The sequence below is a fragment of the Atta cephalotes genome (assembly GCF_000143395.1).
Source record: "Atta cephalotes unplaced genomic scaffold scaffold00085, whole genome shotgun sequence".
Classification (NCBI taxonomy): Eukaryota; Metazoa; Arthropoda; class Insecta; order Hymenoptera; family Formicidae; genus Atta; species Atta cephalotes.
This window is the reverse complement of record NW_012130149.1, coordinates 616,906-635,951: the sequence shown is the minus strand read 5'-3', so window position 1 is coordinate 635,951 and position 19,046 is coordinate 616,906. Positions and strand designations below refer to the sequence as shown.

The 19,046-nt window shown below is 33.8% G+C and overlaps 1 protein-coding gene across 1 annotated transcript in view; it reads right to left on the bottom strand.

The window, feature by feature from the left end:
- Window positions 1–19,046, bottom strand: part of LOC105624695 (PDZ domain-containing protein 4) — a 197,330-nt gene that overhangs the window by 20,071 nt on the left and 158,213 nt on the right. Inside the window, exons 4-6 of the mRNA XM_012206049.1 lie at window positions 13,335–13,433; window positions 12,133–12,168; window positions 10,729–12,036 (exon numbers count right to left, since the gene is read on the bottom strand). Coding sequence (XP_012061439.1) covers window positions 10,729–12,036; window positions 12,133–12,168; window positions 13,335–13,433 — 1,443 coding nt within the window. The remainder of the gene's footprint in view (window positions 1–10,728; window positions 12,037–12,132; window positions 12,169–13,334; window positions 13,434–19,046) is intronic.

Below are 19,046 nucleotides of genomic sequence, written 5' to 3'. Positions count from 1 at the left end.
ACACACACACACACACACACACACACACACACACACACACACACACACACACACACACACACACACACACACACACCGCATATACGCATATACTAACACATAGTGAGTTAGAATCGGCTATGTTACTGATATGTAGTAATATAACTTTATTATATATGATTAAATTTGGAAAAAATAATCTTAAATTTGTTAAAAGAAATTTGAAAAATTTGAAAAAAACTGCAGTGGAGATACATTGTTGAATAAAAAAATTAAGAAAAATTTTTTTTCATTTTAAAATACTTTTGAAATCGTATAAATTTTGTTTAAAAAATTTAATTTCCATCTTTTATGTTTCCGATGATATTCGATTCAAAAGGGAAACATTGTCTTTTTTCAAAAGAGTTTCCCATCTTAAATATGAGTTAGCACACGTAAGAAAATATGAGTCTCTTAAATTTTTGTGTTTAAAAACATATTTCATGGAGAATCAAATCGGTGCTAGAATCGGTTATGAAATGTCCCTTGTAATTCCGCAAAAACCCGTTCGGCAATTTGAGAGACGTACTCATAACATTGTATATAAATTCACATAAAATTATTTAAAATTATTTAAGATCTAACTGCCAGTACAAGCATTGCTTTTTATTCATTGTGTATTCATATTACAATATACTGTTCTACTAACAATAAGTTTATTATGTGAAGTTAGCACCTCAAATTTAAAAATCGAAAATTTTAATAACAGTATTGCTTGCATCCACAACAATTATATAGTTCCTGATAAGTTTTATAAACAGTTTCGTTGATTTAAGCCAAAAATTATAAAAAATAAAAATATGCGATGCTAACTTCTCGTGGCATCGCAAGATTCGAGAAAATCAATTTTTTTGACGGAATTTTAAAATATTCGAAGAGTACTAAATTAAGTACTAAATAAAAGAGTTGCTGATCGATACAATAACATTTCTGGTCATTAAATGTTTTTAAATAAATTTTTAAAATAAAAGCTAGTACTTTAAGTTTAAAAAAAATTAATTTTTTTTGCGCCATTTTTTTGTATTCGAAAAGTTACACAGTTCCTGACAAGTTTTAGTGACCGGCCATTTTAATGTGTTTAAACAATTTTTAATCCTTGCGCTGGCACCGTACGTCAAGGTAATAAAGTACCTCTAAACAGCCAGTGCTGGTTAATTTTTCAGCTTTTCCCAGTACTATAACAGTTCTGAAGATTTATGTAGGTTTCAACAGCAGTATTCACAATTAAATGTTCAAATTATTCCCTGCTGAATGATCGAAATGAGCGAAATCATTTCCGAGCGAAATCATCTCAAGAGAATTAGACTGATACAAAAATATTATGAATATAAAAAGTTATAATTTTTTTAAGCAAAAGAATTCGTTTCCAAAACATTATCATGTTTAATATTCTTTTTAAATATTACTATTAAATTTTCATTACAACGTCATTTCTTTTTCTTAAAGGATGAAATTAAATAGTATGATTTCTTTAATATAGTTGAACTATCCTATTGATTTGGTAACATTTCAAATATAATTCGTGTATCATTTTAAACCAGAGTAATTATCGTGTGAAGCGTGATGAAATGTTAAACAATTTTTTATTCTGTATGTGTTGTTATCGTATCACAAGAACAAAGTATCTCATATGAAGTTTTTACAAAAATTTCGTTTGCCGCCGGCATTTGCGTAATCCGAGGTACATCGCGAGGAGGTTGCATGGTCGGATTTGAACCCCATGTGTACGTGTGCGTGTGTGAGTGAGGTGTGTGCGTTATATGTGTCTTCTCATGCGCGCGCGCGCGCGTGTGTGTGTGTATGTGTGTGTGTGTATGTGTGTATGCCCTCTTTACTAACTAAAACGCATTGGTATAAGAATAACGGCGAATCTTACGGTCGAACTCCTTAATGGAAATGTTTAGCTTCTTCTCGTCGATATATTATAGTCTCTTTAAGTTGTTTAATCATCGTATTTGCTACTGCAGCCGTTTTTTCCTTAAGTTTTATTTTTCATATGTTACTTGGAAAATATATTTTTTGCCACGCATTTAAAAATCTGACGTCTGAATTTTCGCTTAGTATTCTTAATAACGTACAATCGAAGGATGCTGCACATTCGATACAAATACCTCGAAAATATTTACAACAATGCGCTTCATTCCTAAAATGGACGTTATGTTTTTTAAATTTGAAAACGCAATCTAATTTATGTTGTTGCCACAACATAAATTTAAGAAGTTCCGGGATAGAAGTCTTCCGATACTACTTATCTCCGCAGTTTTATCATACATAAAGAAGAAAAGCTGTAGAAGCAGCATGATTTAATGATTACCAATCCTGTATTAAATCTTCTAAATCATGTAAAATGCGTATATAAAAAGTATATAAGATCAATAATTAATATTGATTGTCACTTTATTGTATATATTGGACTCCAGAACAATAACTTTTATACATTGCACGATGTAAAAGGGATCCAGAAATATTTTTAACTATTGACGTCACAGGTGGAATAATACGAATCATCGCAAGATTCGCCGTTATTCTTATACCAATACGTTTTAGTTGACAGAGAGGACAGTATACAATATTTCAGATGATCTTAGCCGATCACAGAGCTTTAATGATAGTTTTCTTTTTATATTTAATATTATTGCCAGAAATATTCCCATTCTACACAGTCTAACTGATTTTGGATGGGCTTTTTAATTACTGTCTCGGATGTTTTTGCAAAATGCGTCGATTTTCGAGACTGTTTACAAAAATGATATAATATTTTAATTTTAGAAAATATTAACGTGCCTCTGCCTTGCTATATCAGATTAGATATCAGTCATCTGATTAAAATGGTAGCTAGATGAAAATGTTTGAAAGGAAAAGACAAAATGTTAGTGCGTGTCTTTAATTTTCGTTGCTTTAGTCAGTTCATATTTAATGGATTCTTTTAAAGAAGTTGAATATCTGATAATCGCTAATAAGCGTAGCTATTAAGCGTAACATTGAATACAACCATAAGTTGCGTGACAAATGGAAAACCAGTGATGTTGGACGAACGCATGCAATATTTAAATAATATAATAAAAGGTAATATTATTAGATGTACAAGTTTGCTTCCGCCGTTTTTTTTCCGAAATTCGAGGCTTTATTATAAAAAACTGGTTATACATTTATGATTCAAAGTATTGTCCATCGCTGGCCACTACTTTCTCTCATCTTTCGGGTAGCGTACAAATCCCGCGTCGAAAAAACTGGTCATCTTTTGAGGCTATCCACGAATCGATCCAATTTTTTACTTCTTCATAAGACCGGAAATGCTGGTCAACCAGGCCGTGTGCCATTGATCGAAACAAGTGATAGTCAGAGGGAGCAACGTCTGGAGAATACGGCGGGTGGAGTAGGACTTCCAATTTCAACGTTTCCAAGTATGTCTTGACCATTTTCGTAACATGAGGTCGAGCATTCATGCTGCAAAATCACTTTATCGTGTCTCTCGTTGTATTACAGCCGTTTGTCTTTCAATGCTCGGCTCAAACGCATCAATTGCGTTTGATACCGATCGCCTGTGTGTTGTTTCAATCGGTTTTAACAGTTCATAATACATTACGCCGAACTGGTCCCACCAAATACAGAGCATGATCTTGGACGTCAAAATCACCGTTCTTGAAGCGTTGAAACCACTCACGACACGTTCTTTCTCTAATAGCGGCCTCACCATAAGTATTTGAGAGCATTCGATGAGCTTCAGCCGCAGATTTCTTCATATTGAAGCAAAAAATTAAAACCTCCCGCAAATGACGAGAATTTGGCTCGTAAACTGACATTTTCAATCGAGAATAACTTTATGATGCAGACACAAATCGACTAACGTTTCTATGGGGTTATGTTGACAGATGCCCAAGTTTATTGTATGACGTCTATGATCTATTTATTTCGACCACCACTTATTACCGCTAAAGCCATATAGGAAAACGGCGGAAGCAAAGTTGTACACCTATTAATATTAAAATAGAATCATTTATTAACGATGATAATAATATATAATAATAGATGATGAAAGTCAAGTGATTGAACCTTGTTCTGATAATACTAAATTTAATTCTGATAATGTTAATTGGATGGAGTGGAACAATTCAAGTTTAGATTCCGCAAAAAAAAATGGCTGACGAATCAGACTATGGTAAAATTATAAATGCATATTACAATCTCGAATTTATGAACCATTTAAATTAAAAACGCGTCTATTACTATCTATCAATATGGACAGGCATAATGCGCCCATATTTCAAAAGATTCAATGATATTGCATCTTCCTCTTCAGTTGAAGCGGAATTTTGTGATTTGAAACATCGAGCTTTCAAAAGATACATCAGTGCAATCAAACAAGCAAAACACGATGTATGATAAAAGTTCGATTGAAGTCGATGCATGCAATCAAAAGTTTTCTATAAATAGCACAGATAGAAGTGATATGGAATCCGAAGATAATGATGAAACAAATTTCAAACAATCTCTTGAAAACTTCAAAAATAATATAACAGACATATCATCAGATATTTCAATAAAAATAAAATTTCCATGTGTGCCGTAGATAGAGATTTAAGTAAAGTAAATTTAATATATGGACTCGAATTAGACAATGCAAATGAGGACAGTTATATTTGGAATGCCCATGAAAAGTGGCACGGTTTGGCAAGAATTTTCGAAGAATGATGACAATTTACAATAAATTCCCAAATCTATATTTAAAATATACTGTAAAACGTATACTCTAAACCAACATATCTTGATAAATGTCCAGAATGAGAATATTTGAAAAACACAAAATTAATCAATTTAATTTGCCTCTTTTAATAAATGATAGTAAAAGCAAACCGGTTAAGCAAGGACAGTTAGTAATGACTGTACATGAAACATGCGCTTTTGATTCGATACTGCAGCTTGTTACCAATGGAATTGCAACGCATGCAGCATACCAGAATGAAATTGTCATTTGAAGATATTTTTCAATTGGTCCGATCCATTTTAGAAAATGGAAGAATATTCTCAACACATTATGACAAACGAGCTTTAATCTTGAAAGATTTGTCACTTTTTTAAACACGATTAAAAATTATACGAGTGGTATTAAAAAATTAGACGTTAACTGTAATACCGACTACCTAACGGAACATTTACAAATGAATCTAGTTGTACGTTCACTAGATCTTGCTCATGCGGTGATATGTATTCGCGTCAAACAGTAACGTATCAATATAGATATACTTCTTCAGGAAGGTTTGTACATAACGTTTGTGCAACGTGCTATTGACGATATAAAAAATATTAGGTGTACAACTTTGTTTCCGCCGTTTTCATATAGATGATTTTAGCGGTAAGTGGTGATCGAAATAAATAGATCATAGACGTCATACAATAAACTTGGGCATCTGTCAACATAACCCCATAGAAATATTAGTCGATTTGTGTCTGCATCATAAAGTTATTCTCGATTGAAAATGTCAGTTTACGAGCCAAATTCTCGTCATTTGCGGGAGGTTTTAATTTTTTGCTTCAATATGAAGAAATCTGCGGCTGAGGCTCATCGAATGCTCTCAAATACTTATGGTGAGGCCGCTATTAGAGAAAGAACGTGTCGTGTGTAGTTTCAACGCTTCAGAACGATTTTGACGTCCAAGGTCATGCTCTGTATTTGGTGGGACCAGCTCGGCATAGTGTATTATGAACTGTTAAAACCGACTAAAACAATCACAGGCGATCAGTATCGAACGCAATTGATGCGTTTGAGCATTGAAAGACAAACGGCCGCAATACAACGAGAGACACGATAAAGTGATTTTGTAGCATGACAATGTTCGACCCCATGTGGGTCGAACATTGTCATGCTGCAAAATCGATTGCGAAAGTGGTCAAGACATACTTGGAAACGTTGAAATGGGAAGTCCTACCCCACCCGCCGTATTCTCCAGATGTTGCTCCCTCTGACTATCACTTGTTTCGATCAATGGCACACGGCCTGGCTGACCAGCACTTCCGGTCTTATGAAGAAGTAAAAAATTGGATCGATTCGTGGATAGCCTCAAAAGATGATCAGTTTTTTCGACGCGGGATTCATACGCTACCCGAAAGATGGGAGAAAGTAGTGGCCAGCAATGGACAATACTTTGAATCATAAATGTATAACCAGTTTTTTACAATAAAGCGAATTTCGGAAAAAAACGGCGGAAGCAAAGTTGTACACCTAATATATCATGTAAATGTTATACATGTGGTGCACTAACGGAAACTATTGTAACTTGCGACAAGCATATAATAATAAACACATCTATATTTACAGATAAAACATATATTCAACAGAACATGAAACACAGTTTGATTTCCATTGCAAAAACTGTAACATTAAATAATATACCAGGTGTTAAATCCGCTGTTTTTTAGTCAGAAAAATACATTTCTTTTTCCTAGGAAGCAAAAACAAATTTATTCAAAGTACTTGCCCTCGCTAACTATACATTTTTCCCATCTTTCTGGCAATTTGTGTATACCGCGCCAAAAAAATTCCTCATCTTTCGAGGCAAACCACTCATCAAGCCATTTTCGGACGTCTTCGTAAGAAGCGAAATGCCGCTCAGCGAGTGCGTGGTCCATCGACGAAAACAAGTGATAGTCAGAAGGTGCCAGATCTGGTGAGTAAGCGGGATAGGGTAGCACTTCCCAGTTGAGTGTCTCCAAGTAGTTTTGGACCATTGTTGACGTGTGCGATGGTGCGTTGTCATGGAGGAAAATCAGATTATTATGTCTTTTCTGATAATGCAGCCTTTTTTCCACGCAGAGCATGGTGCAATTTGATCAGTTGTTGGTGGTAGCGGTGAGCATTAACAGTTTCACCAGGTTTTAACAGCTCGTAGTAGATGACACCCTCCTGATCCCACTAAACGCAGTATCGTCTTCCGTCCGAAGCGATTTGGTTTTGAGGAAGATGTTGATAGTTGGGCGAGATCAACCCAAGATTTCTTGCGTTTAGGATTCTGAAAATAGATCCACTTTTCATCGCCTGTCACAATCCGACTGCAGGAACGACTTTCTTTTTTGTCTGGCAAGCAGAATTTGGTATATGTTTTGACGTCGTTCCATCTGCCTATCGTTCAGTTCATGCGGTACCCATTTTCCGATCTTTTGAACCTTCCCCATGGCATGTAGCCGCATGGAAATGGCTGCTTGAGAAACATCCAATTGCTCGGAAAGCATTTTTTGCGATTGAGTATCGTCCTCGTCCAAAAGAGCCTGCAATTGACAGTCCTCAACCTTCCTGGGCCGATTTTCACGCTTCTTGTCACTCAGGTCAAAATTGTCGTCATTAAACCGGCGAAACCAATGCGTTGTTTCCGATAAAGCATTGTCGCCATAGGCCTTCACAAGTATTCAATGCGATTCGGCAGCCGATTTCTTCAAATTGAAACAGAAAAGCAAAGCTTCCCGCTTTTTTTTTTAACAAAAAACTAGACATGATTACGAAAGAAAAAATGTATGTTGTATGAAATTGCTGATGATGTGGTTAATGTTGACAGATATCAAACACATAAAAAAAATATATTGTGTGCTCAGGGTAGCTTTGTATTTCACTAATGCCACTTATGAGCAAACAGCGGATTAAGCTATATTATATTCTGACAGGATTAGTGAACTATACACAACATAACGATTTCAGCGGACATTACACAGCCTTAGCATATACAGACATCCATTGCCACGAATACGATGATCTGAAAAAGAAGCGTATTAGTAACCCCAATCAAGATGTGACTTCACACATTTTAAACTATGATATTTTATTTCAACATCCGATAATTGTGTATATAATATATAATATATATTATACATATATTGTGTTAAGAAATATTATACATATGCTAATACAAATAGAAGTAATGCATAAATTCTATCCACACACGCACGCGCGCATGAGAAGATACATACAACGCACATACTCACTCACACACGCATACGTACACATGGGGTTCAAATCCGATCGTGCAACCACCTCGCGGTATACTTCAGGTTACGCAAATGCTGGCGGCACAAACGAAATTTTTGTGAAAACTTGATATGTGAGGTACTTTTGTGATGCGATAACAATACACAGAATAAAATTGTTTAACACTTCATGGTCACGCTTCAAAAAAGACACACGATGATTACTCTGGTTTAAAATAATACACGAACCATATTTGAATGTTATCAAATCAATAGTATTAATTCAACTATATTAAAAAATTACACAATTTAATTTCATCCTTTAAGAAAATGAAACAATTACGTTGTAAATTTAATTTTAACATTTAAAAAAAATATTAATCATGATAATGTTTGAGAAACGAATTTTTTTGCTTAAAAAAGTTATAATTTTTTATATAATGTATTTGTGTAATATTCTTGATGATTTATTGAGATGATTTTTCTCAGATCATTTCGATCATTTAACAGAGATGGATTTGAATATTTAAGGGTGAATACTGCTGTTGAAACCAGCATAAGTCTTCGGAACTTTTGTAGTACTATCGGAAGAAGCCGAAAAGTCAGCCAGTACTAGCTTAGAGTACTAGTTTAGAGATATTTTACTCTTGATGTGCGGTGTCAAGGATTAAATATTGTTTAAACATATTAAAATTTCCGATAGTGTCAATAAAATTTGTCAGGAACTGTGTAATTTTTCGAATACAAAAATCGAATGCAAAAAAAATTAATTTTTTTTTAACTTGAGTTGCTAGCTCTTATTTTTAAAATTTATTTTAAAATATTTAATGGAATTATTGTTATAATCGATCAGGAATTTTAGTACTCTTCGAGTACTTTAAGATTTCGTCAAAGAAATTGACTTTTCGAATCTTGCGGTGCTACGTGAAGTTAATACTGCATATTTTTGTTTTTTAAAATTTTTGGCCTAAAACGGAACTATTTATAAAACCTATCTATATATAGGAACTGTAGAACTATTTATAAAATCTATCTATATATAGGAACTGTAGAACTATTGCGTGTGTAAGTAGTACTGTTATTGAAATTTCCAATTTTTAAAGTTGAGGAGTCTCAACTTAGAAGATAGACATAAATGTTTATCTTCACAAAGACATTTATTATTATGTATATCTTTACGTCAAATTATGTACGATGGCTCTAATGTGCACTGACAATGGACATTAGACAACTCAAAAATTCAAAAAATGAAACTGTGTGCAAGTAGAATAGTTCATCCGTAATATAAAACTATTTTTTGTTCGTGCGGAATTATAAGTTTAGGGGAAATACCCCTTTAAAAAAAATGGTTTTTTTCTTTTGAAGCGAATATCGTCAAAAGAGATAGAAAAAAATTTTCAGAATGAAAATTGAATGATTTCATGAGTACTTTACAACTATTGTAATTAACTAATTAAATTTTTTTTAATTATTTATTTTGTTCCCCACCCTATTTAAACAAAAATTTCTTAACTTTTATATAACGAAAATTAAAGAGAATTTTACACTGAAAACAATGAATATTATAGTTATGTTCTGAAAAATCATTTTTCAAATATCTATGTATTTTCAAAACGTCTATGTATATACGTCTATATACGCTCCGTAAGTATTCATTTCATATTGCGTTGAACAAGATAGGGTGAAAGGCAAATACAATATAATCCATCAACATAATGTCAGTATAGCAGCAACTATTGAAATAAGAGCTTTTATAACAACAGTAACAATAATAATAACATTGTGTTAAACCTAAGACTTGTCAAATATTTTTATGATATACATATTATACATAAAGGAATGTACACTGTTTTATATAATTAAAAACAAAATATAAATTTAGAAATTGTTAGTTTTATAAAATATCATTCATTTAATTTTGGCTTTTGACAAAGTAGCTTCCAAGCTTCCAAGTAGTTCTAATGTATTTGAAAAAGAAAAGATATTATTATATATCAACAGTGATTCCGCACAAACAAAAAATAATTTTGTGTTACGGACAAACTACTCTATTTACAAATTATCTGCTTTTTTTTATATTTTATTCAGTGATATTATTAGGAGTGTGATTTAGTTTTATGGATTTTCTAAGAGATGGCATTAATGTCAGTGCTGTTGAAAACATTCCAATCACAGTTATTCTTATATAATTAATACTTTAATGTTACTCCATGATATTTAGTTGTTTACTAACAATTGACGCAGTAAATGTCGTGTTTATACATTTAAAAAATGGATCTTCCTAAAGAACATTTTCGACATGCGTTTGTTTTTTAATTAGAAGAAGGTGGCTGAAGATCATAGAATTCTAATAGAAATTTATGATGATTGCTTCATCAATTAAGATATGTATATTGGTTCTGTCGAAGTACTTTCAATATTAACGACAAAAATTGGAAAATCCAGATTTGCAAGTATTATTGAACGAAAATCCAGCACTGTAGAACTAGAAAATTAAATGTTGATTGTCGTATAACAATTATTAAACGTTTATGTGATATGTTGTTTAAATGAATCATTTTTAAGAAAAAAATCCTTAAAACTAAATCACACTCCTAATACATCCAGCTTTTTTTTCTCTCCCTCAGTATGATACTTAAAGATTTTTGTACTGATTATATTTTAAACATGTGAAATTTGAAGAAACAAAAGTCTACTATTTCCAAAAAATTTGGCTCGGAAAAAGACTCAAATCGATTATTATCAATTAATATTTACCTTCATTTCTGATATAGCATCATCTTCGATGATGTGACCAGCTCTTTCTTCTGTTATCTTGATTGCTTTGTTCCGAAGTATCCGATTCCTAACTGGCCGTCTGGCAATGTACCTCGTTCCGTCCGCTCTTCTCTTCACTTTCCATTCCATTTGCACCTCGCTTTTGTCTTCTGTTGGTATCCAAGTAGTAGACGTGCATACTTGTTGACTACCAACGAACTGGTATTGTGTGAGATTTGGTGCTTGAAAATTACCATACGACTTGGGTTTCTTCATACTGCTTGTGAACATTTCTTTAGATGTCATGAGGTTTTTGCGGTTGAGTGCTTGTTTGAATAGTTGCTGTTGGAGCATCATTGTTTGTTGTAAATTTGCCACATTCGTGTACATAGTATCGGCTGCCATAGTGTTGATGTTCATCGATGAAGTTTCGTTGCGATCTCTGTGATGATGCGATGACGATAAGCTCTTTTTTATGTTTTGGTTCTTTATGTTTTTCGATGATTGCTTTGTCACTGCGGACGTTGCGGTTGGTGTTACTAGCAGGGGACAATTGCAACCGATCTTCTGCTGCTGTGGCGTCTTCGACGATAATATCAATGTGCTCTTATAATGATCCTTCTCACTCTCATGCAGCTGCAAAGTTAAAGGATTACTGTGACAGGATTCGCCGGTGTTGTAAGCGCTTGAACTATCTTTTTCTTCGCCGGAGCTATTGCTCTTTGAGGAGAAATGCCATTTCTGATTCTGTTGGTTGCTCAAATAGTTCTGCATAGTTCCGTTATACTGCGTCCAATGTTGTTGATGGTGCTCGTATGGCGATGAATAGATTGGCTCGCTATCTGATTCTGGTATTGTTTCATAGATGTGCTCGGAATCACTCCACACATGACTCGAGTACGCCTCAATGAGCTTCACTGATAGCGGTGTTGCCTCTAGTGGACTCGATTGCTGATCACACAGGGATATATTCTCGAGTCTCTTTAAACAATCCTTCAGCGACCATTGCTTATTGCATTCTTTTGTACGATGCTCTGACAAGATCAAGTTCTTGCCGGCGGATTTGTGTAAGCTCTGCAATGAGCACGTGGACGATAAATTTGTAGAAAAGTTGTTAACAGATTGTTGTTGTTGCGATAACGGCGATTGCTGCTGAGTGTGAGCTAGTGGAGGCACTTTTAGGGTGTAGTTGTCTATCTCGTTGTTTTTAATACGTTCCTCTGTTTGTTGTTGCTGTTGCTGGATCAGTTGCTCGATCATACTATTCTGATATGCTGGCAGGTTTTGGAGCGAAAGTGATGGCGAATTCTGAAATAGAATCATGATTCATGATAAATAGATGTCTATACCATGCGCAAAAATCGATTGCTTTTTTATTGCTTTATGTATAATAATTCGACTCACCTGATGATAGATGCGTCTATCATCGTATGCATCGTCCTAAAATAAGAGAAGTAAATTAATAATGTAAAAAAAAAGCCATATTTTTGTTCTTTTATTTATGTAAGAAAAGTATAATTATTTTTTGGAAGTATCGTAATCAATCTATATTACACAAAAGTTAAATCTTTTACTCAAAAAGGAAACATAATGTTTTGAAATGCTTTTAAATCTCTGTAATATTTTCTTTGTATTTTCTATTTCATATATTAGGTGTACAACTTTGCTTCCGCCGTTTTTTTTTCGAAATTCGAGGCTTTATTGTAAAAAACTGGTTATACATTTATGATTCAAAGTATTGCTGGCCACTACTTTCTCCCATCTTTCGGGTAGCGTACGAATCCCGCGTCGAAAAAACTGGTCATCTTTTGAGGCTATCAACGAATCGATCCAATTTTTTACTTCTTCATAAGATCGGAAGTGCTGGTCAGCCAGGCCGTGTGCCATTGATCGAAACAAGTGATAGTTAGAGGGAGCAACATCTGGAGAATACGGCGGGTGGGGTAGGACTTCCCATTTCAACGTTTCCAAGTATGTCTTGACCACTTTCGCAATCGACCCACATGGGGTCGAACATTGTCATGCTGCAAAATCACTTTATCGTGTCTCTCGTTGTATTGCGGCCGTTTGTCTTTCAATGCTCAAACGCATCAATTGCGTTCGATACCGATCGCCTGTGATTGTTTTAGTCGGTTCATAATACACTACGCCGAGCTGGTCCCACCAAATACAGAGCATGATCTTGGACATCAAAATCACCGTTCTTGAAGCATTGAAACCACTCACGACACGTTCTTTCTCTAATAGCGGCCTCACCATAAGTATTTGAGAGCATTCGATGAACCTCAGCTGTAGATTTCTTCATATTGAAGCAAAAAATTAAAACCTCCCGCAAATGACGAGAATTTGGCTCGTAAACTGACATTTTCAATCGAGAATAACTTTATGATGCAGACACAAATCGACTAATGTTTCTATGGGGTTATGTTGACAGATGCCCAAGTTTATTGTATGACGTCTATGATCTATTTATTTCGACCACCACTTACCGCTAAAACCATCTATAGGAAAACGGCGGAAGCAAAGTTGTACACCTAATACAATATTTTTATGTTTATTAAATTGTGTTAAATTTAAACATTGTAATAATAAGAATAAAAACGAACTTGATATACACATCGACTGATGAGAATAGTCACTACTTTTTTTGTTTTGGCGAATAGATTTTCGGTCTGCTCCTTATTCGTGACATCCTTGCCATTGATCTGGAAAATAAATGTTTCTTTCAATATAGACAATATACACAAAAAAAAGATGTTCTCAAAAAATAGTGATAATTTTTGAATGTCTTACAGTTTGATGTTCTATTGAAAACCTCAAGTTTTCCAATATGGCGAGCCATCTTTCGTGCTGTCATTTTGGAAAATTAACGTTCAAATATTCTTTTGCAATATCAATAGGTATTGTGATGAAAAATAGACATAACCAATCTTATAAAGGAAAATGTTTCTCACATCTTGTGTTTAAAATTTATTTTAAAAGTTTACTTTTATAATTCTATTGGATAGCTGCAGTGGCTCAAAGTGGAACAGTTCATTTCAAAAGAGCTATGTTCTCAGCTAACTTTCTTTAATTAATGACTATTACATAATGATACTATTCAATATCGAATCTAGATTAATGTACGCATTCACAACGAACGTCTAACTGGACAGATCTCATAGGGAATCAAAGAATGTCGATGAACCGATTAAGTTATCATTAACGACCAAATTTATTTTATTAAGAAATTAAGGAGTAAGAATTAATCGCACGAATCTCGAACATTTTTCACCACGTGACAATGGCGCTAGCACGCCGTGTCGAACACTCGGAGTGCAGATCTTGAATTGTGATGCTGTGTAAGATTCTCATACGGAAATCTTACTAATTGGCGGACGACAGTCCATTTCGCGAAAGGAAATCTTGCCCGCCTCGACGAATAATGTTGCAGCGATGCAACATCACAATCACGAACGCATCGATCACCGCACTAGTAAAATTCAGAAAAAATATTACTCGCATGATTCGAACATCAAAAAGAAGTGATTAGATTCTTGTCACATATCGATCACGTATCGATCACACTCGCGTGAATGTGTGCGGAGAAGCTGCGCGCATAAATTTCGGAGTACATCCGCGGAATGTTATCCCGAACAGGTGCCATACAAAAATTGTAATTCATAATTAGTAAGATATTAATTATTAATTACAGTCAATAATCAAATAATTATTTAATAATTGTTGTAAACTTATTTCCACAACATTACAATAAATTATTTCTTTTCTTTTCGAAACCCCTCTACGATGCACTTCAGATTAACAATAGGACGCTATAAAAATTTCGCGTGACATTACAACTAACTATTGCATCTAGACAAAGGGCACTATGCCCTTTTTTTCGGGATATAAATAGAGATCTCGCGGAAGCACAGAGCGCCGATACGAAATCAGCTTACCTTAGTTCACGTCGCTCAGTACCAAATCTATTTCGGTCTACTTCAGTTTACGTCGGTTAGTATTACCTCAGTCAAAAAAGTCCCACGCTGAACCCCGGAAAGTTCATGCCAGTTCGTGTATTGTTAGTGCATAAAAATTGTGGGCAACCACCATTATTGGAATCACCCAATAAATCACTGGCTACTGTCCTCCTGGCGCTCTTCCGTAGACAGCGAGTCTGCACTTCAACCTATATTTATCTGAGATCTCGTGGACCAACCAGCTAATAATAAATCGGCCTGCCATTCCTTCCGATTTAACTATACATCTCCCCCCAATAAAAATAAATATACACACACACACACACACACACACACACACACACACATACACACACACACACACACACACACACACACACAATATATATATATATATATATATATATACATACTATATATACGCTTATATACTTAACGGAAATATATATATATATTTTACCCTTCGGTTATAGTTCGTACGCGTTCGTACATCTATTAAAAAACGGGGAATCCCTTGCATGAGGAGGAATAGACGGAATCGCATAATCGTCCCGCAACCGATCGAGCTTCACCTTCATATTCGCCAGTTTCCGATCACTTGCAACCACTAGATCTCACCTCTCCCTCTCATCATGGATCCCGCCATTCAGGAAATCCTGAATTATTCCCCTCCTCCTCTTGAGGAACGAATCCCTCTCCCTCCTCTTCTCGAAGAAGGATTTCCTCTCCCTCCTCTCTTAGATCACTTCCCAATTCTTTCTTATCAACTCGATTCCATGCCGATCGACTGGGACTTTTTAGATTGTATTTTTCCCCTCGAATGAAGGGGACAGGATAGTTATAGTCTACATCCCTGGGAACCACCCCTTACACCGTCCTCTAAACTGTCCTTATCTCAATGTGCCTGCACCACCTTCCTCGCCTCCAATACCCAATAATTTTATTTCTTCTTCTCAACACACTCATAGCTAAACTTCCATAGCTAAACTCTTACTCAGCCATACTAAACAAATAGCTTATATCAATAATGATAAATTTTTTTTTATATTTGTATAAATATATATATAATTATTTAAATGGTTGAAGATGGGCTCAATCAATAATACAAATATAAATAATAGGAAGCATATAGCCACAACAACAGACGTTAAAACAAAAATCATATATTTAATATTATTATAAAAAACAGACGTTTCAGTCAAGACTATCATCAAGATGATAAATAAATAATTACAAAAAAAATTAATTAATTAAAAATCGCAAAAATCGCTAATCAAAAAGATGATAATACAGTATCAAGATGACGAATAGAAGAAATACAAAATTAAAAACAATGATCAATAAGATAATAAAAGAATTTTCCAATCGCTTGTACAAGTTAATCGATTAAGATAAAGTCCAGAGAATTAACTAAGAAAAAATTTGTTTTAATGCTTCTGGCAATTAATCTGTTCCGTTTATGATTCCTTTTTAAAGGAAGTAAAAAATGACTTCGTGTAATATGGAATTTCCAGATTCTATTTAAAAATTAAAAGAAGAGAAAACGCTTTTTAATAATTTAAATTTTACAATATATTAAATATTCATGAAAGTCAATCCAAATTCACATTAACACTCGCTTACTACATATTTTTTGATACAAGTCCTCACAGATATAATTTGGAGTAAATAACACAATTTAAAAAACAAGAACAATCTGAATAAATGGTAAGAATCACTGCTGACAAATTTTTTGGAAGATCTTAGCTCGTGACAGAATTTATATAATGTGAAAGGAAAGGAGAGAGAATGATAATGGAGAGGATAGTTCTATATGTGGGTAGAGGGGATTGTTTTAATGATTGATAGGTAGATTTCAGAAAAGCGTTCTATGTCACTTTGTTTATTTAAACCATTTTCTTGTCGTTTAATATGTATCATCTCGGAAATTATCCTTTTACAATAAGATTGTTCTGAATCAAGAATGCTACGAATAGCATTTCTCCAATCAATCGCATGATCAAATTTGTGACGAGAGATAACAGACAAAAAATTTATAGGTTTTTTTTAAATCGTTATGTGTTCTTTTAAACGTGTTTATAATTAAACGTTTCCTTTTTGTCTGTCCTACATAAGAGTAATTGCAATCGTGACAGTTAATTTTATAAACAACATTTTAGTGTTCTTCTATTTTGATTTTGTCTTTGCCTGTTTAAATGAATTTATTCATTGATTTATAAGTTATGTTGAAGTCGAATTTTTTGGTAATAGATAAATTTTTCAGAAATTTTATTGAAGTAAGGAATGGCAAAATATTTTTTAACAATCCTAGAGGAATCCGAGTAGGCAATATCTTTATGTTCCTTGATATTTTCAAAATTATTTTTGGAAGATAACGCCTTGATCTTATTGTTAATAATTGTAAATAAAAATTCGGATGGATATCTATTATTTTGGAGAATTGATTAGGGAAATGATATTATTTTCATGAAATTTTGAATGGGAAAAGAATAGAATTCTATCCAACTGCCCAATAACAACACCCTTTTTGTGTTCAACAGGATTAGAAAAGAAATTTAAATGAATTTCTTACAGAATTTGTATTACTTTCTGTAATTGTCAAAAATAATTCTCTCATTTTCAATTAACAATTTTATTCGAGAAAATTTATTACTCCATCATCGTCATATTCGACCATAAATTTGATTCTTTATTCATAAAAATTAAAAAAGCATAGGATTGTGTTAATATGCTCGTTTGGAGCTGCAATATTGATGACATCAACATAGCGATAATAGAGAGGAATATGTGTGGTTAGTATCTTAAATATGCTGCATTCCAAATTTTGTATCATATTAGCTAGAATTGGAGAGAGAGGACATTCCAGAAGATGAGCAGACCGAATATTTGTTCGTAAATTTTATTATTTAATTTAAAAAAGTAGACTTCAGAATAATTGAAATTGCTATTTTAAATTCGTGAAATGGTATTGTCGTGTTATTGTATATCAAATCCCATCTTTCCAGACATTTTTAAAGCTAAATCGTTAGGAATGTTTAATACATAGAAGTGATGTTGAATGATACAATTTGATAATTTTCTTGTAATGGCATATCATTAATTTTTTTAACGAGACCGAAACTGTTTTTAATATAACTAAAATTTTTTCCGTTCTAGTAATTAAATCAGGATGATCAACAACAAAATGATTGAGTCCTTCCTCTTTGAGCCCTTTTATTCAAAGTGGCATTCGAATTATTCGGAAAACTAAATTTTATATTTTCAAGAATAGGTATAACCTCTTTTCTAATGGAATTCTTTGTTTAATTTAGATAAATTATTCTTTATATGTTTGATATATTAGTAGGATAAGGAAGATTCTAACTCACGAACAGAGCAACCAGCAGCTGGCTGTGGTGTCGCGCGGGTGAGGAAGGCGAAGTCACAGATGCTGGGTTTGATGAGGAGAAATGTGTCATCGGGGTCCGTATTAGAGAGGAAAAGAGATTTGTTCCTTCTCTCTTTCACCCTTTGCATTCTCACTTTAAACTATTGTCCTCTCTCTCTCCTATTCTCTCTTCTATTGTAGGATGCAGTTCTTTCTCTTCCTCCTATACATATTATTTGCGCTCTCTCTTCCTCCCGTTGCACTTTCTTTTCTTTTCTTCTTTTGCACACGATTTTTATTAAATAAATGTGATACTTACGATTTTTAATGATACGACTTAGAAATTAATTATGATGATATTTTTATGAATTTTTAATAATATAATCTATACACTAATTGTGATAATATTCTTTTTTATCAACGTAATACAAATAGCCAAGCGCGTTTTCTTATTGATTAATTCAATACTACGAAGATATGAAGAAGAAGTAGCGAAGATACTAAGGATAAAATAATTTTAGAAGAAAAAAATATATATTTTAACATACGTTTATTTATCATGTAATGCAGTATGTATGTATTAGGTGTACAACTTTGCTTCCGCCGTTTTTTTTCCGAAATTCGAAGCTTTATTGTAAAAAACTGGTTATACATTTATGATTCAAAAGTATTGTCCATTGCTGGCCACTACTTTCTCCCATCTTTCGGATAGCGTACGAATCCCGTCGAAAAAACTGGTCATCTTTTGAGGCTATCCACGAATCGATCCAATTTTTTACTTCTTCATAAGACCGGAAGTGCTGGTCAGCCAGGCCGTGTGCTATTGATCGAAACAAGTGATAGTCAGAGGGAGCAACGTCTGGACAATACGGCGGGTGGGGTAGGATTTCCCATTTCAACATTTCCAAGTATGTCTTGACCACTTTCGCAACATGGGGTCGAGCATTGTCATGCTGCAAAATCACTTTATCGTGTCTCTCGTTGTATTGCGG